At 51.1% G+C, this 26,464-nt stretch overlaps 1 protein-coding gene across 5 annotated transcripts; it reads left to right on the top strand.

Annotated features, from left to right (window-relative positions):
• The first annotated feature begins 998 nt into the window (after window positions 1–998).
• On the top strand, window positions 999–23,463 carry FKBP6 (FKBP prolyl isomerase family member 6 (inactive)). 5 transcript variants are annotated; one of them, XM_054085075.1, is made up of 8 exons: window positions 999–1,166; window positions 2,972–3,061; window positions 3,600–3,802; window positions 4,946–5,065; window positions 7,524–7,718; window positions 12,330–12,420; window positions 18,424–18,562; window positions 23,209–23,463. In XM_054085075.1, exons 1-8 carry the CDS (start codon window positions 1,013–1,015, stop codon window positions 23,354–23,356), a joined length of 1,140 nt encoding a protein of 379 aa, XP_053941050.1. In that variant the 5' UTR covers window positions 999–1,012; the 3' UTR covers window positions 23,357–23,463. The 5 variants fall into 5 exon arrangements, with proteins under 5 accessions (XP_053941050.1, XP_053941054.1, XP_053941051.1 ...); XM_054085079.1 differs by lacking the exon at window positions 18,424–18,562 and adding an exon at window positions 8,012–8,121 and having other exon boundaries at window positions 23,209–23,335; XM_054085076.1 differs by lacking the exon at window positions 18,424–18,562 and adding an exon at window positions 8,012–8,121 and having other exon boundaries at window positions 12,303–12,420; window positions 23,209–23,335.
• Window positions 23,464–26,464: the final 3,001 nt, after the last annotated feature.

The following is a 26,464-nucleotide window of genomic DNA, read 5'->3' as shown; positions in this document are numbered from 1 at the left end:
GACCTCTAATCCTATCCCAGGGTGCAGCTCTGGGCACCGCAGGATGAAACGGATCTAAAGCTACTGGAGACCGTCCAGAGGAGGGCACAGAGCTGGGGAAGGGTTTAGACGGGAAGAGTGTGAGGAGCGGATGAAGTCCCTGGGTCTGTTCAGCCTGGAGAAGGCCAGGGTGAGGGGAGACCTCATCGCGCTCCACAGCTTCCTCACATGGGGAGGAGGAGCAGGCGCTGAGCTCTTCTCTCTGGTGACCAAGGACAGGAGCCGAGGGAATGGCAGGAAGCTGTGCCAGGGGAGGGTTAGGTTGGACATGAGGAAAAGGTTCTTCCCCAGAGGGTGGTGGAGCCCTGGAACAGCTCCCAGGGAAGCAGTCTCGGCACCAACGCTGACAATATTCCAGAAGTGTTTGGCCAAGGCCCTCAGCCCCACGGTGTGAATGTTGGGGTGTCCTGTGCAGGGACAGGAGTTAGATTCGATGATTCTTGTGGGCTCCATAGCTGGCAGGACCCCAGCCTCAGCCAAAACTGCAGAGCTCAGGGACAGAGGCCAGAGGATGAGGCCGGGGCTCCCACACAGCCTTAAGTCTCTGGGCTGCAGTGAGCCTGGGGTCGCAGTGAGCCTGGTGGGCAAGGACAGGGTCAGGTAGGTCCAGCCCGGGTCTCCCTGAGGGACACAGTGCCCAGAGGGGCTGCTGCAGCCATAGGGGCTGCTGTGCTCAAGGAGGCTGCTGTGCCCAGAGGGGCTGCTGTGCCCAGGGAGGCTGACGCACCCAGCGGGACGGCTGCACCCAGTGAGGCTGCTCTGCCCGCAGGGGCTGCTGCCCCCAGCATGGCTGCTGTGCCCGGAAGGTGCAGCGGCACTCGCCTACAAAGCCGTGCGGACTACAACCCCCAGAGTGCACCGCGAGTTCACGTGACACCCGCCCAATGGCTGACAGTGCGCGGCTTCGCGTCTCGGTGCGCGATTGGCTGCGGGCGGGCGGTTGGCGGGAAAGGCGCGGCGCACGTGGCGGGCGATGGCGGCACCCGGAGGGGCCACGGAGACCCCGACTTCGACCCCTTTCCCGGCTCTGTCCCGGGCCCGCGACCTGAGCGGCGACGGAGGGGTGCGCAAGGCGGAGCTGCGCCCCGGCAGCGGGCGGGCCGTCCCGCCGGGCGCCTCCGTGGCAGGTACGGCGGGGGCAGTGCCAGCACCGGGGCTGCCCGGGCCCCTCTCTGCCCCGGAGCCGCGAGTCTGTGCTGCTCCTGCAGGGTTGGGCATCAGCAGCTCCCCTAGGACCTGGTGGTGACCAACCCCCTGGAAACCTCCAACCCTTGGAAGTGTGGATGGGAGCTCACAGCCCAGAAACCACCCGTGTCCTGGGCCGGATCCAGAGCAGTGGGACCAGCAGGACGAAGGCAGGGATTCTGCCCCTCTGCTCTGGTGAGACCCCCACCTGGAGCCCTGTGTCCAGCTCTGGAGTCCTCAGCACAGGAAGGACATGGAGCTGTTGGAGCAAGTCCAGAGGAGGCCACGGAGATGATCCAAGGGCTGGAGCACCTCCTGTACAAGGACGGGCTGAGAGAGTTGGGGTTGTTCAGTCTGGAGAAGAGAAGGCTGTGGGGAGACCTTAGAGCAGCTTCCGGTATGGAAATGGACTCCAGGAAAGCTGGGGAGGGGCTCTTGATCAGGAAGTGCAGGGAAAGGATGAGGGGAATGGTTTTGAGCTGCAAGAGGGAAGATTGAGGTGAAACCTTGAGGAGAACTGTTTTGCTGCGAAGATGGGGAGGCCCTGGCCCAGGTTGCCCAGAGCAGTGGTGGCTGCCCCATCCCTGGAGGTGTTCCAGGCCAGGTTGGATGGGGCTTGGAGCCCCTGATCCAGTGGGAGGTGTCCCTGCCCGTGGCAGGGGGTGAACTGGATGACCTGTAAAGGTCTCTTCCAGCCCAAACCATTCTGTGATTCTATTGTATGATTCTAAGTCAGGCTCTGGTGCTTGTTTGTGCCACACCTCGGTGCAAGGCTCTTCCTTTGGGTCTGTATCCTTTGCTCTATATCTGGTCTGTTTTTGTGATGGGGAAACAGCGAGGACAGAGTCTGTTGTGAAATATACCTGGGCCTCTGATGTGCGACATGGGATTGTGCAGCTGCGTTCTTCAGGCTTCAGTGTGAGAGCAGAACAGGAACTTAAACAGTGGTCATACTCTTTAGTAGTCTTTCTGTTTCAGAGAGTGCTCTCGCTTATCAATGTAGTAGCGCTTGGCATATTGTGTTTGACTTCTTGTGGCTGATAGATTAAGTGGAAGGGCATCTTGACCTTGAGAAAAGCTGGATTTCTAGCTGTGCTCATGTTGCAGAGAAGAAGTTTGAAGCTGAATGTGGTTCCTGAAGTGCAGGGGTCTGGTGTTGGGTCAAGGGGAGCCTGTTACAGTAGATTTTTGAACTGAGCAAGGATGGAAGTTACCCATGCAGCACTGAGGGGAGCGGAAATGCTGAGAGGTGCATTTTCCCCTTTGTTTCTCTTCCCAGGCCTCTAGCTTTGATTAGGAAAGGGTTGGATGGGGCTTGGAGCAGCCTGATCCAGTGGGAGGTGTCTCTGCCCATGGCAGAGGGTTTGAACTGGTTGGGCTTTAAGGTCCCTTCTGACCCAAACCATTCCCTATTCTATAATTGGGGCATTTTGATTTCTCCAGCTGATGTTTCCAGTTCTTAAAAAACCCACAAAATCACATCCCGATTAGATGGGGATTGAGGCTGTGAGCAGCTGGGTTGTTTGGTGATGGTGTAAAAGCACAGCCAGCACCACTTGGCTGCTGTGCGTGCCCAGGTGTTTGATGTAAAACACAAGGTCGTTTGTGCTGCCTCTGATGTTCTGCAGCAGAAGGAAGGAAAAAAAAGTGGGATAAAAGGGTGGTGTTGCAAAATCAGCTGCCAGGTTGAAATGAAATCAAACTCTTGCTTTTGTCTTCTCCCTGTTCCTCACTTTGGGCTGCACAGTGAAGTACTCCGGGTACTTTGAACACAAGGAGGAGCCCTTCTGCACAAACTGCCACAGGAGGTTTCCTGGGCTGATGAAACTTGGGAAAGGTAGGTTTGAGCCTGGGCTCAGGGCTGTGAAGACCAGCTCATTAAGACCTGTCAGTTTACATACTGTTTAGAATCTTTGGATTATTTGAAGGCTTTAAAACTTACTAATGGAGTCCAAAAGCCTTCTGCTTTGCAGAGACGATGGAACTGGAGCTGATCATCCTCTGCCCCTTTCACTGGCAGTGGGAAGTGGCTGATAAGCTCTTTGTGACCACAGCTCTTTGTGGCTGTGGCACCCATGTCCTTCATGGCTGCGGCATCCATGCTCTTCATGCCTGTGTTTGCTACCTGCCTTGAAGCAGCTTCTTCTCTTGGTGCTTTTAAATCACCTGAGAGCAGAAGTCAGCGTTTCCTGCATGCTTGGTCCCGCAGCAGAATGCCCTGATAATCTGTAACGGGGACAGCTGACCACTGTAGTCACCAAGATATGAGCTACCCAGGGTTTTTCCCTAGGGCTTTAGGAGAAATTGTTGTCTGGACCCTAAGGGGCTTTTCCAGGTTTGCAATTGTCCTGACCTTCTGTTTCTTGTCGCGACAGACATCACGCTGCAGGGGCTGGAAATTGGCTTGCTGACGATGAAGAAGGGGGAGGTGGCAAAGTTTGTCTTTGCACCCGACTATGCCTATGGGCAGCGGGGCTGTCCTCCTCTCATCCCCCCCAGCGCCACAGTCATGTTTGAAGTGGAGCTGCTCGACTTCCTCGACACTGCTGAATCGGACATGTTCTTTGAGTTGACTGCTGTGAGTTGCCTTAATAAGGGTTTGAGACCTAAGTCTGGAGCCTGAACGTTTGCTATCTTTCCTTCCCGTTGCTGTGGCTCCTGTGTTCTGTGTGTTTAGCTCACTGCAGGCACAGTTATGCAGCCCCTGCGCCCTGGTGCTGCTCGAGCACCAGCAGTTGCCCTCTGAGACTGCCCCTGTGCACGCAGGGAGAAGCTGGGGGCTGCCTTTGTTTGCTCCCTTGGACTGGAGTCAGTGGAATGGTTTCCATTTGTTTTCAGCTTTCCAGAAACCTCATACTTTCACTAGAGGGCACTAGCTTCCCGGAGTTTCTCTGGAGGAGCAGGGACGAGTTGTAAAACTGTTCAGTCTGCAGACTCCCAGTGCCCCCAGTCCCCCATGCCCCTGTTCCTCCGCTCTCCCGTGTGCTTGCTCTGCTCCCTGGGTCAATGCTGGTGGTATTGTTAATTCCTCCTTTCCATGTAAAAGGCTCTGGGCTGGGGGTCAGCAGCCGGTGGGGCAGGGCCTCATTCCCCTCTGCTGCTGCGCTGGCTGTTGTTTCCCACACAGCCCTTGCTGCAAGAGGGCTAGCTGCCCTTTTTGCCGTTTGCCTGCTCTTCCTGGCTAGCTGACCTCTCTCTGTGAGCTCGTTTAAGCTTGTAAACCCAGGAGAAAACCTGTGCCTCGATTTTTATCTTTTTTTGTTGGACTGGGTTTGTTTGTTTTGCTGCTTGATGTCTCATGTGGGTGTTGGGCTGGTCATGCAGCTGCTGTGGGTGATGCTGAGCGGTTGGAGTGACAGAGCCTTCCAAACCACTTCACCTTTAGTGCCAACAGTAGCATTGGCATTAACTGCTCTGTGCTAAGCAGGTGAGAGAGTCTGGCAGGATTTAAGAACAAATTCCTGCTTTTTTCTCCCTCTCCCAGAGCCCCTTTGGTCCCGATGAGGCAGCCTTCAGGAGTTACCAATACAAGAACAGTGACGTGTTTCATCCTGGCAAAGGGAAATGCTGTGCAGTGGTGGCCCAGTTGGACACTGCTGGGGCCTTGGCAGCGGCGTTCCTCCTGCTCTGTGAGCAGAAGGGGCTGTGCGGGGTTGTCCTGTCTGAGCTCTCCACTTGTTTTTGGTTATTTGAGCTGAAATTCAGGTATTTCTTTACACAGGAGCAGCAGGATGCATATCCGCTACAAAAGGTCCTGAAAGTGGCAGACACAGAGAGAAAGTTTGGCAACTACCTCTACCGTAAGCGGCTGTTCCAGGTTGCCAAGGACAGATACAAAAGGGTAGGACACCAGAAAAAATGTGTTTCCATTGTGAAAAGATGTGAAAGCAGTGATTATTAAGCACAAGCTCACCAGGACAAGTGTAATATAGAGATCAAATAACTTCATTACATTCTCCAGGCATAACTTGTTATTTAAGAACAGATCTTAAACACCTGCTTTTGTGTGAGCAGCAGCGGTAAATGAAAGAGGGGAAGGGCTGGGGGCCTTCCAGTACTGAAAGGGGCTCCAGGAAAGCTGGGGAGGGGCTCTTGATCAGGGAGGGCAGGGATGGGTTGAGTAGAAACAGTTTTCAGCTGCAGAAGGGGAGATTGAGATGAGATTTTAGGGAGAAATATTTTGCTGTGAGGGTGGGGAGGCCCTGGCCTCTGGTTGACCAGAGCAGTGGTGGCTGCTCCATCCCTGGAGATGTTCAAGGCCAGGTTGGATGGGGCTCGGAGCCCCTGACCCAGTGGGAGGTGTCCCTGCCCATGGCAGGGGGTGGAACTGGATGGGCTTTGAGGTCCCTTCCAGCCCAAACCCTTCCATGATTCCGTGATGATTCTGTGAAATACTCAGAACCCTTTTCCTTCAGGCTCACACCCTGTAGGCTCCAGCTGAGACAGAAGGGTACAGCTTGGAGGCTGTATGAGCCCTGAGTAATTTTTGTGGCTGCCTGCAGAACAGGAGCCTTCAGGTCACCTTCTGCTGGGAGATGTTCTACCACAGCATGGCCTTGTAGCAGCATGCATGTTAGTGCTTTGAGAAGTGCTCTGGGATCTCCACAGAGAACACAGAGAGAGGCTGAGAGAGTTGGGGTTGTTCAGCCTGGAGAAGATAAGACTCTGAGGACACCTTTTTTGCAGCATTGTAGTACTGAAAGGGGGCTGATAAGAAAGATGGTGAAAAACTTTTTAGCAGGCCTTGTAATAACAGAATCGTAGAATAGTTTGGGCTGGAAGGGACCTTAGCATCTAGTTCCAACCCTTCTGCAATAGGCAAGGAGTAATGGATTTAAACCAAAAGAGGAGAAGTTTAGACTGGACCTCGGGAAGAAATGCTTTCCTGTGAGGGTGGTTAAACACTGGCCCAGGTTGCCTGGGGATGTGTTGGAGGCCCCATCCCTAGAGGCGTTCGAAGTCAGGTTGGATGAGGCTTTGAGCACCCTGATCTGTTTGAAGATGTCCGTGGCAGGGGGTCGGACTGGATGACCTTCATGGTGCCTTCCAACCCAAAGCATCCTGTGATTCTATATCACTGGCATCCTAGGAACTTTACTTCCAGCCTTCCAGCTGGGAATTGCCCAGTGCTTGAGGCTGCTAGGGACCTTGGGAGGTTGTCTGCTCCCAGCCCCTGCGGAAGGAAGGTCAGCCACAGCGGGATTCCCAGAGCTGAGTTCCATCAGGTTCTGAACATGTCTGAGGGTGGAGACTGCACAACCTCTCTGATCGGGGAAATGCACAGTTATTCCCAAGCTGGAATGCATCTACCATTGTTTCAAAAGCAGTGAGGTTCTGGAAGGTTTTTCTTCCCTCCATTTTGGGTTGCTTTGGTTGGTATTTCCTTGTAAAGGAAATAAACTAAAATAATTTAAATTGCCTTTTTCCATGTAGGATTTTACTTTTGTCTTTGACTTTAAAATCTGGGTGTAGTGTCTTTATTCTCCTGCTTTCATCCCTTGGTCAGTTCCTAAACTGGTAACCTTATGGCTGAGCTGGCCAGCTGTGCTCATAATGCCTAGCAGTGTCTGTAGAGTTTTGGGTGGTGGTGTGTTCCTGGCTTGGATCAGCAATGGAGTGGCCAGCAGGAGCAGAGCACGGATTGTCCCTCTGCACTCACTGCTGCTGAAGCCACACCTCGAGTCTTGGATTCAGTTTTGGGTCTCTCAGTCCAAGAAGGACATTGAGGGGCTGGAGCGCGTCCAGAGAAGGGAACGGAGCTGGGGAAGGGGCTGGAGAGGAGGGGCTCTGGGAGCGGCTGAGGGCCCTGGGGCTGTTTAGTTTGGAGAAGAGGAGGCTGAGAGGAAACTTCATTGCTCTCTGCAGCTTCTGGAAAGGAAGTTGTGGTGAGGTGGGCGCTGGGCTCGTCTCTCAGGTAGCAAGAGATAGGATGAGAGGAAATGGCCTCAAGTTGTGCTGGAGGAGGTTTTTTCAATTGGATGTTAGGAAAAATTTCTTCACTGCCAGAGTGGTGAAACCCTGACGGAGGCTGCCCATGGAGTGGTGGAGTCTCCATCTCTGACAGAATTCAGAAAAACCCGTAGGTGTGGCACTTTGGGACAGGGTTTAGTAGGCACGGTGGGGCTGGACTGACAGTCGAACTGGATGAGTTTAGAGGTCTTCTCCAACCTTAACATTTTTATAATTTCATGTTTAACTGACCAAGGAAAACAGAATCATGGGTGTAGCTGGCATCTGAGGTGCATTTCTCACTTTCCATGACCCTTTTGTTCTCTAATTCTTTTTTCCTGTCTATTCAGGCATTTTCCATCCTTGGTCGCACCCCTTCCAGTGAGGTGGAGCAACGTCAGATTGATGCTTCCAAGTTGCTGGTGCTCCTGAATCTCTCGCTGACTTACTTGAAACTGGAACGTCCTGCCCAAGCTTTGGCATATGGCGAGAAGGCCTTGGACATCAACCAGAGCAATGCGAAAGCACTGTTCAGGTGTGGCCAGGTGGGCAAAAATAAATTCCTCTGGTAGCCACATCAAGAAATACTGTGGTCTGACTGTGTGTGGAGAGAGCCTGGAATGAACCAAGGAGAAACACTTGGTTCTGGGCCAAGCTTGCAGTGGTCGAGGTGGTTTGTCTGCATCTGACCTTTTGGGAATCTGCCTCTCTGTCAGTCTGTCTGTCACACAGATCTTTCCTTGGGGGAAAATATTTGTGGCTGCACATGTTTCAGTCTTGAGGAACAACAGTGAGTCTGTATTTATCGTGTCATACCTTTGTCTCCTTTCACTGGCAGGCGTGTCTCTGCCTGATGGAATACGAAAGAGCCCGGGATTTCCTGGTCAGAGCTCAGTACATTCTGCCATTTAACTGCGATATTAACAATGAGCTGAAAAAGCTGGCAAGGTGAGAGAACTCCTCTCCATCCCTGTGGGAGAGAGGGTGCTTAGACTGCCTGGAACACCCGCTCCAAAATATTTAACGTGTTTAAAAAAAGAAAACAAAACACCAAACTTTGGAGTCAGTAAGTGGCTTTGGAAAATGCAGGTGGCTTCTCTTAGTGTGTAGACAGCTGATGGATGTGTTTTGCAGCCACAGAGGTTACGGGTGGTGGGTGAGAAACTGAGAGTATCTGCTCTTTCTGGACAGTTTCTCTGAGGGCTTTGTGTGTTACACTGTGAGTGGGAGAGTCAGGATGATGGCAGGGAGGCAGGGGCTGCTGAATGGCCTCAAAACTGATGAAATGCAGCAGCCTAGAGCTCAAGCTGATACCGTTCTGTGTTAATAATCACAGAATCATAGAACTGTGTGGTTGGAAAAGACCTTTGAGATCATAGTATCCAACTGTCCCTGTCCACTACTAAACCAGATCCCTGAGCACCTTGTCTGCCTGTCTTTTAAACACCTCCAGGGAGGGAGACTCCACCACCTCCTTGGGCAGCTTCTGCCAGTGCCTGAGAACCCTTTCCATGAAGCAATCATTACTAATACACAGTCTAACCCTCCCCTGGTGCAGCTTGAGGCCATTCCTTCTTGTCCTATCCCTTCTTACTTAGGGGAAGAGACCAGCACCCACCTCATCACAGCCTCCTTTCAGGCAATTGAAGACAATGATGAGGTCTCCCCTCAGCCTCCTTCTTTTCAGGCTAAATGACCCTAGCTCCCCCAGCCGTTCCTCATAAGACTTGTAAGTATTATTATTACAAGTATGATTACTTGTAATAATATTAAGTATGATTAATATTAATTAAGTATGATTTTTATTCCCTTTAAGATGCAATGGTTAATTACAGCAGCTCTTGTGTGCTGCAAGTTGTTTCAGTGGACAATGCTACAATACTGATGTTTGTTAAAACTGAATTTCTTGCTGTCTTGGAGGTAAAAATGAGCAGTCCTGAAGGCAAAGTTTTCCTTTGCCCGCAGGCTGAGTCCAGCACAATCCTGCCAGCTTTAGTCATGCCCCAGCCCCACCAAAACATGACTAACTCTGCCCTCATTCCGGTTCCCAAAAGTGTTTGCACTCCTGGTGCTCTCCACAGAGGTGGGAGGCGCAGTCCCCTTCAGAGATCACAGAGCAGCTCTGGAATATGAGCCCTCTTTTGTTTGTTGCTGCTAAGCATTTGCTGAAAGGTTTGTAGGCAGCAGTTACATCTCTAAGAGGAGCTTGTGCAGCTGGGAAAGCCAATGCTGTGCGCTGAGTGCCCTTCCCAGTTAAGGTTTGGATAGAGGCTTCCTTGAACATCCATGTCTTACAATTCCATGTTGTCTTTAATGGCTGGTGATGACACCAAGCTTCTTTTTCTTCTGAAGTACGAAGAACCTGAAGGCAGTAAGAGCTGAAATCAACCACTTCTGATCCACCTCTGTTCATCCTGATCCACCTCTGGGTGTGCAGCTACTGAACTGTGAGAGGAGCGCATGCAGTGGTAACGCAGAGACCCGTGGCACAGGGCTAGGAGTCCCGATTCGAGGAGCCTCCTGTGTTCCCTTAGACCTGTTTGAAATACATTGGCAGGTAAAGGGAAATCCTGCTAATAATGTTGAGGTTGTGCTGCCAGGAAGCAGCGAGGCGTTCTGCCTGTGGGGAAGCAGCTTGTCAGCTCTGACTTTGGAGGCAGCAGCACGTACAGCTAACGTGTGTCAGCACATTAAACCACTGCTGTCTCGGAGTTTCTGCTTTGGTGACAGTTAAAATTTGTGTATTTTTGCTTTAACTATGACAAAGAGTGCATTTAGTATAAAAGAGATGAAGACAATATTATCGGATGTTGTTAATTGTGCCCCACCTCCGTCTAGATGTGATGTTGCCAAACTGTCTTGCTTGAGAACACTTGTTATGTGATCTGGCAAATACTTTAGAAATGGAATATGAATGAAAATCTGCCTCTTAGAGGCTCATTAAGCCTCTACGACCCCCTGCACTACAAGAAGGACCTCGAGGAGCTGGAGCGTGTCCAGAGAAGGGCAATGGAACTGGGGAAGGGCCTGGAGAACAAATCTTATGAGGAGCGGCTGAGGGGCCTGGCGTCATTTAGCCTGGAGAAGAGGAGGCTGAGGGAAGACCTCATCACTGTCTACAATTGCCTGAAAGGAAGTTGTGGTGAGGTGGGTGTTCGTCTCTTCTCCCAAGTGATAGGTGATAAGACAAGAGGAAATGGCCTCGAGCTGCACCAGGGCAGGTTCAGATTGGACATTAGGAACAATTTATTCACCAGAAGAAGAGTGAATGATTTATTCGCCAGGGCACTGGCAGAGGCTGCCCAGGGCAGTGGGGGAATCTCCATCCCTGGAGGCGTCTAAAGGACGGGTAGATGAAGTGTTCAGGGATGGTTTAGTGGTGGACAGGTATTGTTAGAGTCGATGATCTTAAAGGTCTTTTCCAACCAAGTTATTCTATGATTCTTTTCCTTAATGACTCCGTTTCTGCTTTGCAAAAAGGAATTTTGTGTGTTAATCAGTGGCTATGTTTGCTGTCTAAAACAGAACTTTAGAAAGCATCTGTTCTAATAGCTGAAACAAGTTCTGGCAGCATTCACCTTACTGGAGAAACCCAGGCAGAGCCCAAAGTGAGGGGGTTGTAGAATGCATGTCTGGTACCAGCTGTAGCGATCTCGTTGGTGCGAGTTCTGCTGGATCTGGCAGTTCCGTTGGAAGGCTTGGGTTGCATCAAACCCCGAACAAAATGGTGCTGTTCCAATATGTGGCATGAATCTGCGCCCCCAAATGAGTGGCTCTTGGATTTCCTGCTGCAGTAGGTGTGTGCGCATGCCATCCACAGTCTGGGTGGGCGTTGCTGCTCTGCTCAGCGTGGAGAGCTGGGACAGCAACATCAAGAGACTTGCTGTGCTGGGGTTTCACTGAAACGAACACTAGGACATTCTGGCCACAGGGGTCCTGATGGCAGGGGCTGAGGGACCATCAGCCAATGCCACACTTGTGCGCTTTCAGGTATGTTTCAACGAACCCCTTTCATTTTGCCCTCGCGTGGTAGCAGGTGCAGGAAACCTGCCCTGTGGCAGCTGTTGATCCCTGGAATGGTGTCAAACAGAGTCATCCTCTGGCTTGGGGATTCCTCACCTGTGAGACCTCATTGCTGGTGAGGTGATTGCTCAGGGTGCAGAGGGCATTGTGATTGGAGAAGGAAGGATTAAAATGGAACAGTCTGGGAAGCTTTTGCCACATTAATGTGATGCTGGCAGGGAAGTGAGGGTGGAGGAGGAAGCATCTGCCCTGTCATCCACTTAGTCCACACAAAAATCTATGCTGTCTTCTACCCATCCTCTGCCCTGATTCAGACCATCGTAGGTATCCGGAGTAGGGCACTTGGATGTTGTCTCCTGCTGGGTGCTGAAGGTGCTCAGGCAAGAAGTCGCACAAATGAGATGTGAAACTGGACCACAGGATATAGGTGGGGATTCCTCTGCATAATCACTTACTGACAAAACTGGTGTAGAAAGCATCTGGCTACCAAAAGTCAAATGATCTACATAGTTAACCGTCACCAGGGAAGCAGAGACCCAAGGTCTGGGTGTGGGGCAGTGTTTCCAGCCTTCCTCCCCTGACATGGCAGTAAGAAGGGCTTGGAGCTGCATGTGTGCTACCAGCTCACTCCTACGTTGGGCTCATTTATTTACATAGAAAAATAATGTCTATTTTCTGGTGGTGGCACTGCCAGTTGGGTGAGCAGCCCGTGACATGTATTGAGAAGGGCGAAGGGGCTGGAGAACTAGTGTTCTGAGGATGGCTGAGGGCCCTGGGGAAGAGGAGGCTGAAGGGGCACTTCGTTCCTCTCTGCAGCTCATGGAAGTTGTGGTGAGGTGGGTGCTGGTCCCTTCTCCCAAGTAGCAAGGGACAGGGCAAGAGGAAATGGCCTCATGTTGCACCACGGGAGGTTTAGGTTGGATATCAGGAAACATTTCTTTACTGCCAGAGTGGTGAATCCCTAGCAGAGGCTGCTCAGGGCTGTGGTAGAGTCTCCATCCCTGGAGGGGTTAAAAATACAGGTGGACGAGGTGCTCAGGGATGGTTCAGTAGTGGACAGGTATGGTTGATGATCTCAAAGCTCTTTTCCAACCAAATGATTCTAGGATCCTGTGCTGTGCTCTACATTGCAGCTGCTACAAGGACTACATGGAGAAGGAGAAAGAAATGTGTTGCCGGATGTTTGCCTCTCTCAACTCTTCTTCTGGCTAATCAGAAATAAAGGTAATCAAGTGGTGAAAAAAATCTGAGAGCTCCCAAAACCTCTGTCAACTTGGGTTGAACATGTTGATCTGTGTGGGAGGATTTTAGAGGTAGGATGGTGAGGTGGGGAATCTAGCCGGCAAAGCAGGCTGGCGTGGGACAGGAACCCGAAACCAGCAGTGCTTGGGTAAGTTGGGTTTTGGTGCTTCCTGCGCTGCTAATCCCAGCTATTCCTTGTCAAAGCCAGGGGCAGAAATAGCTGTGTAGTCTTGTTTCGCTGCCAATTAAAAGAAACAGAAAAAGTAGTTCTTGTCAAGCTCAAGAGCTGGATTTCCTCCTCCCTCCAGTGCTCCTGTCTGGAGCTGTTGGAATGCCTCGCATTGGAAAAATCTAAATATTTTATTTCTGGGGTTTTTTTTTGAAATGTTAAAAAAAAAAACCACCAAACCCTGTTTGTATAGAAAATTTCAAATAGCTGGTTTGGACTCTTTAAAGCCTTAAATCTTGCAGCAAAATTGACAGGCTTCGGAGTGCACAAAGGCTCTTTGATCATCTTTTTTTGTCAAAACCATCGAGGGGTACAAGGGGGAGCGGAAATCCTCACCGGTCTCTTGCCTCGGGGTAAACCCTGGGGAAAGAGTTGTGGGAAATGACAGCAGCTTTGTGTCAGAAAGCATCCCCAGCTCCGGGCTGTCAGGACTTGCTGCCATTCTCTCCCCTGCAGTACAGGCACTGCCTCTTCTGCTGTAAGGAAATGAGTATTGGCAGCCTTGCCGTAGGGAGCAGCGCGAGTGTGGGGTGCGGGGCTGGCGTTTTAAGGCTGCCGCTTTTGTCTGTGCTTGTGAAGAAGCTGAGGTAGGATTTGAGGAAGAGCTTTGATTGAACGCCTGCTTCCTAACGCAACGCAACCCTCTCCTCGCTGGACATGCCTCCGTGCTGGAGTTTTAATGCCTTCTGCTGGGGCAGAAGCTGGGCTTCTTGCTCAGCTGCTTTGGAGCACAAATTTCTCTGCCCTGGGCTCAAGATGAGATGGGTCCCATCTGTTAGCAGGTACCAAACCCCTGGTGAGGAGCTGTGAAAGGGGATTCAAGACTGAGGAGTGGTCTTGCCAGCACACGAGGAAGCCCAGGGCTCTGGGCTTGGCAGGGAGGCTTGGATTCTCCCCTTGCTGAATTCCAGACACCTGCGGTTTGGAAGCCTGTAGAACTTGAGTCCTCTGTCTGATGGTAGCACGTCGTGTTACCTGGCAAACTTCTTGTGTCTCGGCTGTCCCTGCTTTGTGGTGGAAGCTCTGAATGTGGTGATCTGGGTCACCAGGCTAATCCTCCATTGGCGAGGTTGCATGGCCTTTTGATTCCTTAAAAGCGGCTTGAGAAGATGCTGATTTCAATGTAGTTGGTGTAACAGGTGTGTAGCAATTGTTGTGAGGACAATAGCGTCCTCAGTTCATGGAGACTGAGAAGTGTGAAGGAAAAGGGAAAAAGAGAAACCTCTGCTGGAGGCAAGCTGAAAGGTGGAGCTGAGCTCTTCATCAGCCAGAGTCCTTTTCCCTCTGAATCCTACCGATGCACGTGTTCGTCGCTTTCCTAGAATTCTCTAATGGACATAAAGATTTCTAACCTTTTTGAAGATGATTTTAGTTACTGTATTAAAAATAAACTAGGTCTTCCAGGCAGACACGAGTCACTGAGACCAACAAGGATCTTGCTCATTCATTGCAAGAGAATCCCTTGCTGGAGGGGGTTCTTGCAGGTCTTGTGCTGGCTGAAGGGTGCTTTGCTGCTGCCTCTTGTTTAAAAAACTTCATTCTGTATGCAGAGAGGAGCAAAGCAGTTCCAACTGGAGCTCCTGCTCTTATCAAAGGCACTGCTAATTAGTCAGGCAGAACATTCTTTGGGGTTGTCCTGGCAGCTCTTTTACCAGTTCACTGCGGGGCACAGACTGTACTGGGTCAGTCTGGCAGGCCAGCTCCCTCTGTTCTGCCCCAGGCCTTGGAGATGCTACCTGTAGCTCCTGTTTAATGATCCAGGGGGATCACAATGGAAAACTTTCCAATGTACCCACTGGCAGGTGCTTGTTGAGCACTGCTCTGCCCTTCTGGCTGAATGGCTTGAGGCTGTGGTTTGTGGTGTTTTTCTCCCTGCTGAAACACTGTCCCATTCACCCCCCTGCCTCGAAGCTCCTCCTCATGATGTTGCTATGCCTTAGAGTCCTGCAGTGGCAGCTCTGGTACAGGGACAGATGCTTCAGTTTTTTCCGCTGAATAATCTGAGGCTGTGCTGCATGCTTTACCCAGTAATGCTCAAACACAGACACACATGAATGTCCTCATTCTGCTGCGTTTTCTACTGTGTCCTGGGCTGCATCCAAAGCAGTGGGACCAGCAGACGAGGGTCCATTCTGCCCCTCTGCTCCACTCTGGTGAGACCCCTCCTGGAGCCCTGTGTCCAGTTCTGGAGTCCTCGGCACAGGAAGGACATGGAGCTGTTGGAGCAAGTCCAGAGGAGGCCATGGAGATGATCCAGGGCCTGGAGTACATCCCGTATGAGGACAGGCTGGGAGAGTTGGGGTTGTTCAGCCTGGAGAAGAAAAGGCTGCAGGGAGACCTTAGAGCAACTTTCCAGCACTTGAAAGGGGCTCCGGGAAAGCTGGGGAGGGCCTCTGGATCAGGGAGTGCAGGGATAGGATGAGAGGAATGGTTTTGAGCTGCAACAGGGAAGATTGAGATGAGATCTTAGGCAGAAATGTTTTGCTGTGAGGGTGGGGAGGCCCTGGCCCAGGTTGCCCAGAGCAGTGGTGGCTGCCCCATCCCTGGAGGTGTTCCAGGCCAGGTTGGATGGGGCTTGGAACAACCTGATCCAGCAGGAGGTGTCCTTGCCTGTGGCAGGGGATGAGGGGGTGTGGGCTTAAAGGTTCCTTCCAACCCAAACCGTTCTGTGATTCCAGTGCAGATACAACGTGCTGCTGTTACAAAGCAGCAGAGTGTGAAAAAGTTGCTGGCCTCTTTTCGTTCCCATGATAAAACTTGGTTTATTGTGCACACAGGGTTTAAACAGAATGGTCCTTGCAGAAAGTGTGGCTTCCTTTATGAAGAAAGCTTTAGTTTCAGAGCATTCAGGGTTGCTGGCCATCTCTTGCAAGGGCATGGAGCCACAGGGTTGTTTTCACCTTCCTCCGTTGTTTCAGTTGTGGTAAGCTTTATGAAGTGTAAGTAAAATGTTTTGTTACCTTGATGGGTATAAAGGCAAACTGCAGGAGCAGGGCAGGGATTGTCCCCCTATATTAGCACTGGTGAGGCTGCACCTCGAATCCTGGGTTCAGTTTTTGGCCTCTCCCTCCAAGAAGGACACTGAGGGGCTGGAGCATGTCTGTAGAAGTGAACGGAGCTGGGGAAGGTGTGGAGCCCAGGGGTTCTGAGAGCTGCTGAGGGCCCTGGGGCTGTTTAGTTTGGAGAAGAGGAGGCTGAGGGGAAACCTCATGGCTCTCTGCAGCTCCCAGAAAGCTGGGACTCCCAGGGCAGTGTGGAGTCTCCATCCCTGGAGGGGTTTAAAAAACTTTCTGGAAGTGTTTGAAATGCTCTGACTGGGCATTGCAGTAGCTGTGATGATATAGGGACAGCTGAGGTTAAAAATAGGTGCTAAGTGCCCTCAGAAGTGTTTACTGTGGTTTTGGAAAATGCTCCTCTGCCTGCAAGCTGCCAATTTTTATGGTGCCCTTTCCTTCAGCAGTGATCAGAGCAGCTGGCAGGGCACTGGGGCTGCATCGCTCCCGGAACAACACCAGAGCAGTGATCGCTGGGTCTGATGTGGTGGCAGCAGTGCTTTGCAGAGGGACAATGGTAGAATGAATCACAGAATGGTTTAGGTTGGAGGGGAACTTTAAGCCCATCCAGTTCCAACCTCCCTTGGGCAGAGACACCACTGGATCTCAGGCGCTCCAAGCCCCATCCAACCTGTCCTGGAACACCTCCAGGGATGGGGCAGCCACCACTGCTCTGGGCAACCTGGGCTAGGACCACCCTCACAGCAAAAATTTTCTCCCTAAGATCTCATCTCAGTCTCTCCTCCTGCAGCTGAAAACCGTTTCCCCTCATCCCATCCCTGCACTCCCTGATCAAGAGCCCCTCCCCAGCTTTCCTGGAGCCTCTTTCAGCAGTGGAAGCTGCTCTAAGGTCTTCCCACAGCCTTCTTTCCTCCAGGCTGAACAACCCCAACTCTCTCAGCCTGGCCTCATACAGGAGGTGCTCCAGCCCTTGGATCATCTCGGTGGCCTCCTCTGGATCTATTCCAACAGATCTATGTCCTTCTTATGTATGTTCAGTGTTTGTGGTCATCAGTACCAAAAGGCAGGAGATGCCAGCGAGGGCTGCGGGGTGGGGGATGTGGCTTTCAGAAAGGCTTTTTGCTTTCAGTGCTGGGAGCTTCTTGGTGTTGATGTGATTCAGTTTGCACGACTGCAATGCTGCGTCCAGTGAGGGCAGACATGATTGTGCCTCTCCATCTGCCCACACGGCTTTATCAAGGACCCACTGATTTGACAGAATGCTGAGCATTATTGACGTGAACCTTATCTGAGCTCTTGAAGGGTTGGGAGCTGCTCTAAGGATCGGTTTTGGCCCAGACTTACTGGATGAAGTCCTCTCTGAGCCAGCAGTATGTGTTGAAGAGTTCATCTCTTCTTTCGCCTTCCCGTAATTATCCCTCTTGTGAGACCTTTTGCTCTCTGAACAAGTTTTGTTTCTTTGTCCTAGTGCTGGATTAAGGGCCTTTTTTTTAGAGATGCTTGGGAACGAGCTCCGCTTTCTGGTTTTCCTTTTTGCTTTGGGTATCCTTGTGCTGTCACAGATCTCAGCAGACTTAGATCCTTCTGCTGTCACCTCAGGTTCAGGATGTTAGTGCGTATCATCAGCATTCAGACTCTTTGGGGTCGAGATTTGTTAAAGGTCTCTGGAGATTTCATCCAGCCACCCAACTGTCTGTTTAGACAGGCAGTGCTTGGAGCTCCCTGTGGATCCTTTGTGGAGCTGAGAATTGCCATAAAGTCACTTGCAAAGGGAAAAACGCTAGCTTGAGAGAAAAGTCTGCAAGCACAGACCTTCAGGTGGTGGTGGAAGTTGAGGTGACTTGGCTATCTAAACGAGGAGCAGCCTTGCACCTCTCAGTGAAGGTGGACCTGGGGTGCCCCCGTGGTGGGACACGTGGAGCCTGCTCAAGCCTGCAGACAAGCGGGGAGCCTCGAGGATCTGTATGCTTGTCTGCTGCTGCTCTCGGCTTCACAGCCATCTTGGCTATAAAAGTGAGTCTACTTGAAGCACTAACAGCTGGACATCCCCAAACCACGCGTTAGAGAGAAATGAGGATGTGGCCGACTGCAGAATTGCTGTAAGAGATAGCGGATAAGTGGAACCCTAATTGAGTAACTTTCTGAAGGCCTGGCTCGTGCTTGGAGACAGCCTGCCTGGGATGGCGACACGGCGTGTTCCCTCCAGTAATTGTTCAGATAAAGCCACGATAGCCTGGTGTTGTAAATAGCTGTTACTGTTCCTCGTCTCGGGGTGGATTGCCCAGCACGTCTTATTATCGGCTGGCTGATAGTGCCCTGGCTGTGGCTGGGCTTTCTTCTAGCCGTGCAGGAGAGCTGCAGCCTGTCGGTAACCTCGCGTGGTGCCTTTCAAAGGAGCTCGCTCACCTCCTGGGAGCAGTGGTTTTTCTCCAGGCTGTCATTCTGGAGTGGCAGTTCCTTTTGGACATATCAGGGCTTGAGTGAAGAACACTTCTCAGGCAATTGCTGTTCAAGAAGGTTTTAGCTCCTTTGCTGATCTGTGCTCCAGCTGCGAGTGTTTAACATCTGCTTTCCCAGCGTGCCCAAGCAGAGCTGTGCTGTGGGATGTACTGTACACTGCTGACTACCAAGTCAAATCTTTCTGTGGTCACTGAGAATTCTATTTAGATGTGAACAGAAGTGTTGAAAAGAGGGCATTCTGCCTCCCCTAACAGGTTGCATTTCTCTGACTGTCCTTTCAAGGCCCTTCTCTGGGATGTCAAAGCCTTCCATGCTGCCTTCATGAAGCTGATGACTTGATTGCCTCTCTTGAGGAGCACTCTTCTCACCAAGGGTTATCTCAGTGCGGTGCTGCGGGGACCTGCGGCTTCAAAGCCCAGAGGTAATGAGGGCTGAGCTGGCAGGAGCTGCTCTTGAAGTGCATGCTGCTCACTTTCCAGTTTCCTTGTGCTTTGGCGAGAATTTTATCTGCTGTGTTTGGTGCTGATGCTTCCCCACAGCCCTGCGAGAGGTGGAGGCAGGAAAGGGAATGCTGGGGAAGAGGCTATGACAGTTCTTTAGGCAGGAAGGCAGCTTAAACCAATTGTAAAGCCTTAGTTAAACGTTAACTGTTAATTATGGCTTTAATGCAGAGGAAAGGTAACTGTGATTATAAATGACCTGCAAGCTGGTAGGTTGCTTACTGTAAGTTGGTGATCGACTGCCATGTCCTTCTGAAGCGGGAATTAAAATAGCTGGTACCAACAGGCTTCTGTCTGAACTTCAAAGCGAGCGTGTGCCTTGCTGGGTTTTGTGGCTGAGTCGCTGCCAACCTGCTGTTAAGGGAAGGAAACAAATATTGGAGCAGAGTCTTGGTTGAAGTGTGCTGTTCTCCTACGTGCAGGAGCAGCAAATGCTTTGAACGCCATCCAGCTCTCTGTGTCTTCGGGGCCGTGTGTTTCCCCTCCACTTCTCTTTTGATTGTGTAGCCATTAGGTGGAAATGAAAGACATGAACTGATCAAACACTCCTTAGAATGGCTTTAGGGTTTCAGTTTGAATATTTTTTTTTAATTAGCTCCATGTAAAGGCTTTATTACTTCAAATAGCAGCCACGAAATCAGAAGACTTGCAGTTTGATCCTTTGTTTTATGGTGCACAAGAAGTCTCAGTAGCTGTAGGTTTTATCCCCAGTAAGACACCCCATGCCACAACCAACATGGAAACATCAAGTGATTACCTTTTAAGTGTGCTGGTCGGGACACGTGAAAGGAAGAGCTGTGTGGGTATAATATTAGACTGACAAGTAGCAGAGTAGAAGTCAGCTGCGTTTTAACAGGAGCAAAGCTGCTTTTCTTGAAGCAAGTGTGGAACGTTACGGAACATAAAGTGTAATTATTTTTTTTCCACTGAGAAAACCCTTTCTTTCCTTATCCGAGTTGCTGGAATTCTATGCTGTGAGCTGAAGAAATGTTTTAAGCATTTCTGCCTCTGATTGTCAACCGTATTCTGGGCTACATCAGAAGCAGTGTGGCCAGCAGGGTAAGGGAGGGGATTCTGACCCTCTACTCCACTCTTGTGAAACTCCACCTGCAGCCCTGTGTCCAGTTCTGGAATCCCCAGCATAAGAAGGACATGGAACTGTTGGACTGAGTCCATAGGAAGACATGGAGATGATCAGAGAGCTGAGATAAGATGAGAGCACCTCCTGTATGAGGCCAAGCTGAGAGTTGGAATTGTTCAGCCTGGAGAAGAGAAGGCTCCAAGGAGACCTTAGAGCAGCTTCCAATGCTGAAAGGGGCTCCAGGAAAGCTGGGGAGGGGCCCTAGATGAGGAGTGCAGGGAGAGGATGACAGAGAACGGTTTTGAGCTGCAAGAGGGGAGACTGAGATGAGATCCTGGGGAGAAATGTTTTGCTGTGAGGGTGGTCCTGGCCCATCCCTGGACGTGTTCAAGGCCAGGTTGCATGGGGCTTGGAGCAACCTGATCCAGTGGGAGGTGTCCCTGCCTATGACATGGTGTGGACCTGGCTGGGCTTTGAGGTCCTTTCCAACCCAAACCTTTCGATGATTCTATGATTAATTTTCAAAGAGCAAAGATCAGCTGAAATGACCTCCAGTAGTTTTCCTTTAGAAACCTCCTCTCCCGCTTCTCCTGGTCAGGGTGGACACCAGAGCATGCTGCCACTTTGCAGCTGACTGTGGACCTCCTGCATGATGAGGAACCTTGCCAGCTCCTGCGTTTGGAAGGCTTGGCAATATAAGGTGGCCTGTTAAATGAGACACTGACATGGGATTTGTGAGTCTGGGTGAGGCAGGACAGTGACTCTGCGTTGACTCGTTACCAGGAATGCCAGTTTGTGCTAGGCTTGAAGCCTTTCCTCCTGTGTTTCTGGCAATCTTGAAAGTTGCTTGATTGTTTTGTGCTTTTGTTATCCTGAACTGTGAATCTGGGGCAGCCTTTGAGCAAGGCACACTGTCCTCATTCAGACTCGGAGTTTTCTGGCAGGGTGGCATTTGAGTCACGGGTTTCCTGGGGCTCTGAGCATAGAAAATGACTGAAACCCGGTGGCTTTGGGGTCATTGGAGGAAGATGAGTAATCCGGTCAACCTCATAGCTAACCCTACTCCAAGCAGGCGGTTGGACTAGAGACTGACTGATGTTCTTTGCAGCCCTGATTATCCTGTGATCCTGCGGTGCCTTTCAAAGATACATGATGAATGAGGTGTGGGGTTTGAGCATCATGTGATACTTCATCTTCTCATCCTTTCATTTGTAAAGTGTCTGTTTTCCTTGCAATTACAGCTTTTTTCACCTTCTGCTTAGCAGTCTGTAAGTCGATATCCTCCAAGGAGCAGGCTTCCCCACTTTGCTACCAGTAGTTCGATTTACATTTGCAGATCTCGTGCTGAGCAAGCAGCAGTGGCTGCAGCTCCTGAGAGCGTCGGGAATTAGTTTGGGCTCCTGATATTCTAAGCTGAGAGAAGACTGGGCATCTGGAGTATTGTGTCCAGTTCTGGAATTCCCAGCATAAGAAGGACATGGAACGTTTGGAACGGGTCCAGAGAAGGCCACAAAGGTGATGCAAGGGCTGGAGCACCTCTTGTACAAGGACAGACTGAGAGAGCTGGGGTTGTTCATCCTGGAGAAGAGAAGGCTGTGGGGAGACCTTAGAGCAGCTTCCAGTCCTGAAAGGGGTTCCAGGAAAGCTGGGGAGGGACTTTTTACAAGGGCCTGGAGTGATAGGATGAGGGGAAATGGCTTTAAATTGGAAGGGAGAAGATTTAGATTAGGCATTAGGAAGAAATCCTTGACGATGAAGGTGGGGGGCCCTGGCCCAGGTTGCCCAGAGCAGTGGTGGCTGCCCCATCCCTGGAGGTGTTCCAGGCCAGGTTGGATGGGGCTTAGAGCCTGATCCAGCAGGAGGCGTCCCTGCCCGTGGCAGGGAGTGGAACTGGCTGGGCTTTGAGGTCCCTTCTGACCCAAACCATTCTGTGATTCTTTTGGACTTACCTCCTTTAATCCTTAGGATGTCTGTCGCAGGCAGATAGTGAGTTATCTCATGGAAAGGTTTCCAAGAATGTTTCTGACTTTTTGTTTTCCCTCTGCTGTTCATCCTCTGGCTGATGGAGGGACGAGGATGGGGCTGGCTGTTCCAGCGTTCCATCTGCACCTGACAAATCTGGGAAATGTCCCCTGTGTCAGTGTTCTCCATCAGTATTGAAGAGGCGCTGGTTGCAGCAACGATGTGAGCAGCAGGAGTCAAAATCTGTCAACAGGCACATTGGAAAGCAGCATGGATCTGTGTGCTGAGTGTGTTTTATCCCCAGTTCTCAATGGTTTTGGGGAGAAGAGTTAACTCCACATTATGCTTGTTTCTGCCACAAGTCCTGATCAGAGACCCGAGAGGTGCTCCTTGGAAATAAAGGTGGGGGGCGGGTGAGAGAAATAAGTCACAGCTTACAAACAGTTCTGGTTTATATCCAGGGCAAACTGCCCCCACACCTGGATACCGGTTTCCTTCTAGGGAAGCTCTGGTGATCCCAAAGAGATCTTGCAGTGTTAGACCAGCAATTGAAAGCCAACTTGAAAGTTTGTGCAGGCCAGAGAGGAGAAGGTGCTGGTCCTGTCTGCAGATGAAGAGGCTGAGGGAAAGTGTGCTTGGAGGAGGCACTGAGGGAGCAGGCAAGCTTTGGGCAGCAGGGGCAGTGTAGGTGAGGCAGGGGATCCAAATCCTTGTCCAGGATCTGAGAGGTTCCACTTGTCACAGCTTACAAACAGTTCTGGTCTATATCCAGGGAAAGGTGCCCCCACGCCTGGATACTGGTTTCCTTCTAGTGAAGCTTTAGTGACTCCTCAAGGAGGAGGAGGGGTGGGGGCTGCAGACAGGAGAAAGAGGGTTTACTGGGTACAGTATCACCACCTCTGTGTGTGCCACGACTGCAAAACTAGTGAGGACCCAGCTACAAGTGAGAGTGGTGGGGCAGGATGTGCTAAAGAAGAGCAAAGCGCTGGGAGGGCTTTGGGATCCATTGCTGGTGTCGCAGTGGTGGGGCCAGGCCTCCCAGTGGCTGTGCTAGAAGGGAATGTGGGCAAGGGGGGGAAGACGGGAGCAAGGGAATATGGTGAGGAGCAGGCAAAATGTCAGATGAAAAGAATGGTGAACCTTCAGGAGACACAGGACTGTTTTCTATAGGCAAAGAGTAAGTATCTAAGCACTGGCTTTTCCAGGAAAGGGTTGGAAAAGTGGTAGGGATGGGTAGGAGGAATGACCCCGTACAGGAAGGGGTTGCCTGGAGCGTGTTCTCAGGGTTTCACTGAGGTGGATTGTATCATTTTGAGCTCTTGTCACTTAATCCTCTATTTCGTCCAAGTCCCATGTGAGGAAGTTGAATGAATTCTCTGAGGATTTCACTGTGCCTCTTCCACTTGGGCTAATGTGCAAAACCCAGGGTGTTTCTTTCAGGGCTGCTGTAGTTGTGTGCTAAAATGGAATACAATGTGCAGGCGATCCCTGCGGGACACTGACTGTGCTGTTCTGTTATCCTAGGACCTTGCTGGCTGATGACAAGAGCGGTTCTTGGAGAGGAAGGAGACCTGGCTCTGGGCACATGGAGATCTCACCTCTGGTTTGGGAAAAGAGGCACTGTCTTGTTTTGATGTGTGGAGTGGAGGTTCTGTGTTTGTACATAACTTGATTTTCCTGAGTTTGGTTTGTTTGCCATGCTCCGAGGCTGTTTCCAGAAGAACCAGGTCCTGCTGTAGGAGGGAGGAAGGCGTTCCCTCTCTTTGAAGAAAACTTCTTTGTGACATCCTACCTCTTGCAGGTTCAGTGCTGCTTTTAGGGCACCTGTAAGTGGGAGGAGGATGCTGTGAAGTTGGGTATTGTTCATACAGATTCTTCAAAAAAAAAAAAAAAAAAAAAAAAAGGTTGGATAGTTTTGTTCTGAGAAAATAAACTAACCTGTGAAGTAACACCGGCAGGACTTGTGCCAGTTTATTGTGCAAGAGTGATTGATGCCTCGCTTGGTGTAAGGAGCTGGAATTTGGACATGGTTTGTTGCTGTAGAGCTCTCTTCTTGAGCAACAGCGTTTTGTGCTCTTTGTTTGGGCTGGATGCTCCTGTGGATGTTGATGCTAGATTCCACTTTGCTTAAGAATACCAAGTTCATCCCCTACAGATATTGCTGACACATTTGCAGATAACACCAAACTGAATGGTGCAGTTGTCACGCCAGAAGGACAGGATGGCATCCAGAGGGACCTGAACAGACTGGAGAAGGGTGAACCTCATGACGTTCTACAAGGCCAAGTGCAAGGTCCTACACCTGGGTCAGGGCAATCCGCTGTTTCAATACAAGCTGAGGGATGATGTGACTGAGAGCAGCTCTGAGGAGGAAGACTTGGGGTAGTGGGGGATGAAAAGCTGGACATGAACCGGAAACCGTGTGTTCACAGTGCAGAAATCAACCATGTCCTGGGCAACATCCAGAGCAGTGGGACCAGCAGGGAAGGGGGTGAATTCTGCCCCTCTGCTCTGGTGAGACCCCACCTGGAGCCCTGTGTCCAGTTCTGTAGTCCTCAGCACAGGAAGGACGTGGAACTGTTGGAGCGGGTCCAGAAGAGGCCACAGAGATGATCCAAGGGCTGGAGCACCTCCCATACGAGGACAAACGGGGAGAGTTGGGGTTGTTCATCCTGGTGAAGAGAAGGCTGCGGGGAGACCTTAGAGCAGCTTTCAGTACTGAAAGGAGCTCCAGGAAAGCTGGGGAGGGGCTTTCTACGGGGGCCTGGAGTGATAGGATGAGGGAGAATGTCTTTAAATTGGAAGAGGGAAGATTTAGATAAGACATTACAACGAAATTCTTGGCGATAAGGGTGGGGAGGCCCTGGCCCAGGTTGCCCAGAGCAGTGGTGGCTGCCCCGTCCCTGGAGGTGTTCCAGGCCAGGCTGGATGAGGTTTTGATCACCCTGATCCATTGGGAGGTGTCCCTGCCCCATGGCAAGGATTGGAGCTGGGTGGGCTTTAAGGTTCCTTCCAACTGATTCTATGACTGCTCGAGGTTTGATCTGAGCATATGTCTTCACGGTGTGGCTGAGATTTAATAAACACAGAATCCAGAGATTCTGTGAGACGGTGGCAGGTAAATGCAGAATTAGCATGAAGCCATGGAGGAGAAGAAACCTGGTAAGATGAAACAATGTTTTCCTGGTATTTGTTCTGCCCATATTTGACCAGGATGGAGAATATTTTCTAAACTTGACTTGGTGCCTTCTTGCTCCAGAAGACTCAAAGAGCCGTCCAGATGTTTGGAAAGGGAGAAGTGGAGCAACGTGACACTAATTCTCTTAATCATGCTGTGATGCTTTGTCCTGATGAAGAGCGGGCAGGGGTAGTAAGTGCCTGAAAGCTGGTGGTGAGGCTTTCAGCTGAGCTGGGCTGGCAGCTCCAATCGCTCGCTCCCGGTCAACAGGTCATGGGCCCAGGGTCTCACTTCTTCAAGAGCTGGTTTCTTGGATTTGGTCTTCCACAGACATTGCGGCCAGGGCTTCCCCACTGTCTCTGTGTCACAAGTACAGAGTTCACCAGCACTGCGTTGCATTTCTTCTTCTCTCCTCAGGCCCCAGGTTCGTCCAGGTCCAGGTCACCGTCCTCTTTCTAATGGTTCCTATAGAATCACCAGGTTGGAAAGGACCCACTGGGTCATCGAGTACAACCATTCCTAATACTCCCTTAAACCATGTCCCTAAAACCATGTCCCTAAGCACTTCATCAAGCACATCAATTTCCTACCCAAGCTTGGGTCAGTTCTTGCTCTTGACAAAACACGTGGTGCCAGCATCCTCCTCCCTGGCCTGGTTCCTCATTGAGCCACTCCCTCATCTTCTCCTTTCCATAAGAAGCCCTCAATGAAATAGTCATCCCTAATCTGGCCAGAGGAGCAGCTCTAGGGGGAAGTTCTTGAGCTGTGTCTCTAATCTGTTTATCGGGGTGCTGCTGTTGTTGTGCAATGATTTCCATCACAACCCCTGCTTGAATCTGCTTTAGAATGACAGAATCATGGAATGGTTTGGGTTGGAAGGGACTTTAAAGCCCATCCAGTTCCACCCCCTGCCATGGACAGGAACAGGGATCAGGCGCTCCAAGCCCCATCCAACCTGGCCTGGAACCCCTCCAGGGATGGGGCAGCTACAACTGCTCTGGGCAACCTGGGCCAGGGCCTCCCCACCCTCAGAGCAAAACAGTTCACCTCATCCCAAAAAGATCTCATCTCAATCTTCCCTCTTGCAGCTCAAAACCGTTCCCCCTCATCCTATCCCTGCCCTCTCTGATCAAGAGCCCCTCCCCAGCTTTCCTGGAGCTCCTTTCAGTCCTGGAAGCTGCTCTAAGGTCTCCCCGCACCTTTCTCTTCTCCAGGCTGAACAACCCCAACCCTCTCAGCCTGGCCTCGTACAGGAGGTGCTCCAGCCCTTTGGATCATCTCCATGGCCTCCTCTGGACTCGCTCCAACAGCTCCATGTCCTCCACCAGCTGGAAGCAGGACGTGTTAGGACTCGCTCTCAGGGCTGGGAAGCCTCACCGAACCCTTTTTAGGCTCGACACTAGATGGCAATGCCTCCTTCGCAATGCAAACGGTTCAGGGGTTCCTTTCTGGGGGGCTTTAAATCTGAATATTGGTCTTTTCCTGCACTATTTGCTCCCATTAACTTCCTTTGCTCGGAAGCTGTTGCTTTTTCCCTCCAAGAAGTGAAGATCTTGGTGCTGTTGGGAGAATATCAGTCTGAAGAGACAAGTGTGGCCACGT

The sequence above is a fragment of the Cuculus canorus genome, chromosome 20, assembly GCF_017976375.1.
Source record: "Cuculus canorus isolate bCucCan1 chromosome 20, bCucCan1.pri, whole genome shotgun sequence".
Classification (NCBI taxonomy): Eukaryota; Metazoa; Chordata; class Aves; order Cuculiformes; family Cuculidae; genus Cuculus; species Cuculus canorus.
The sequence above is the reverse complement of the archived record's forward strand: the minus strand, read 5'-3'. Positions and strand labels throughout refer to the sequence as shown.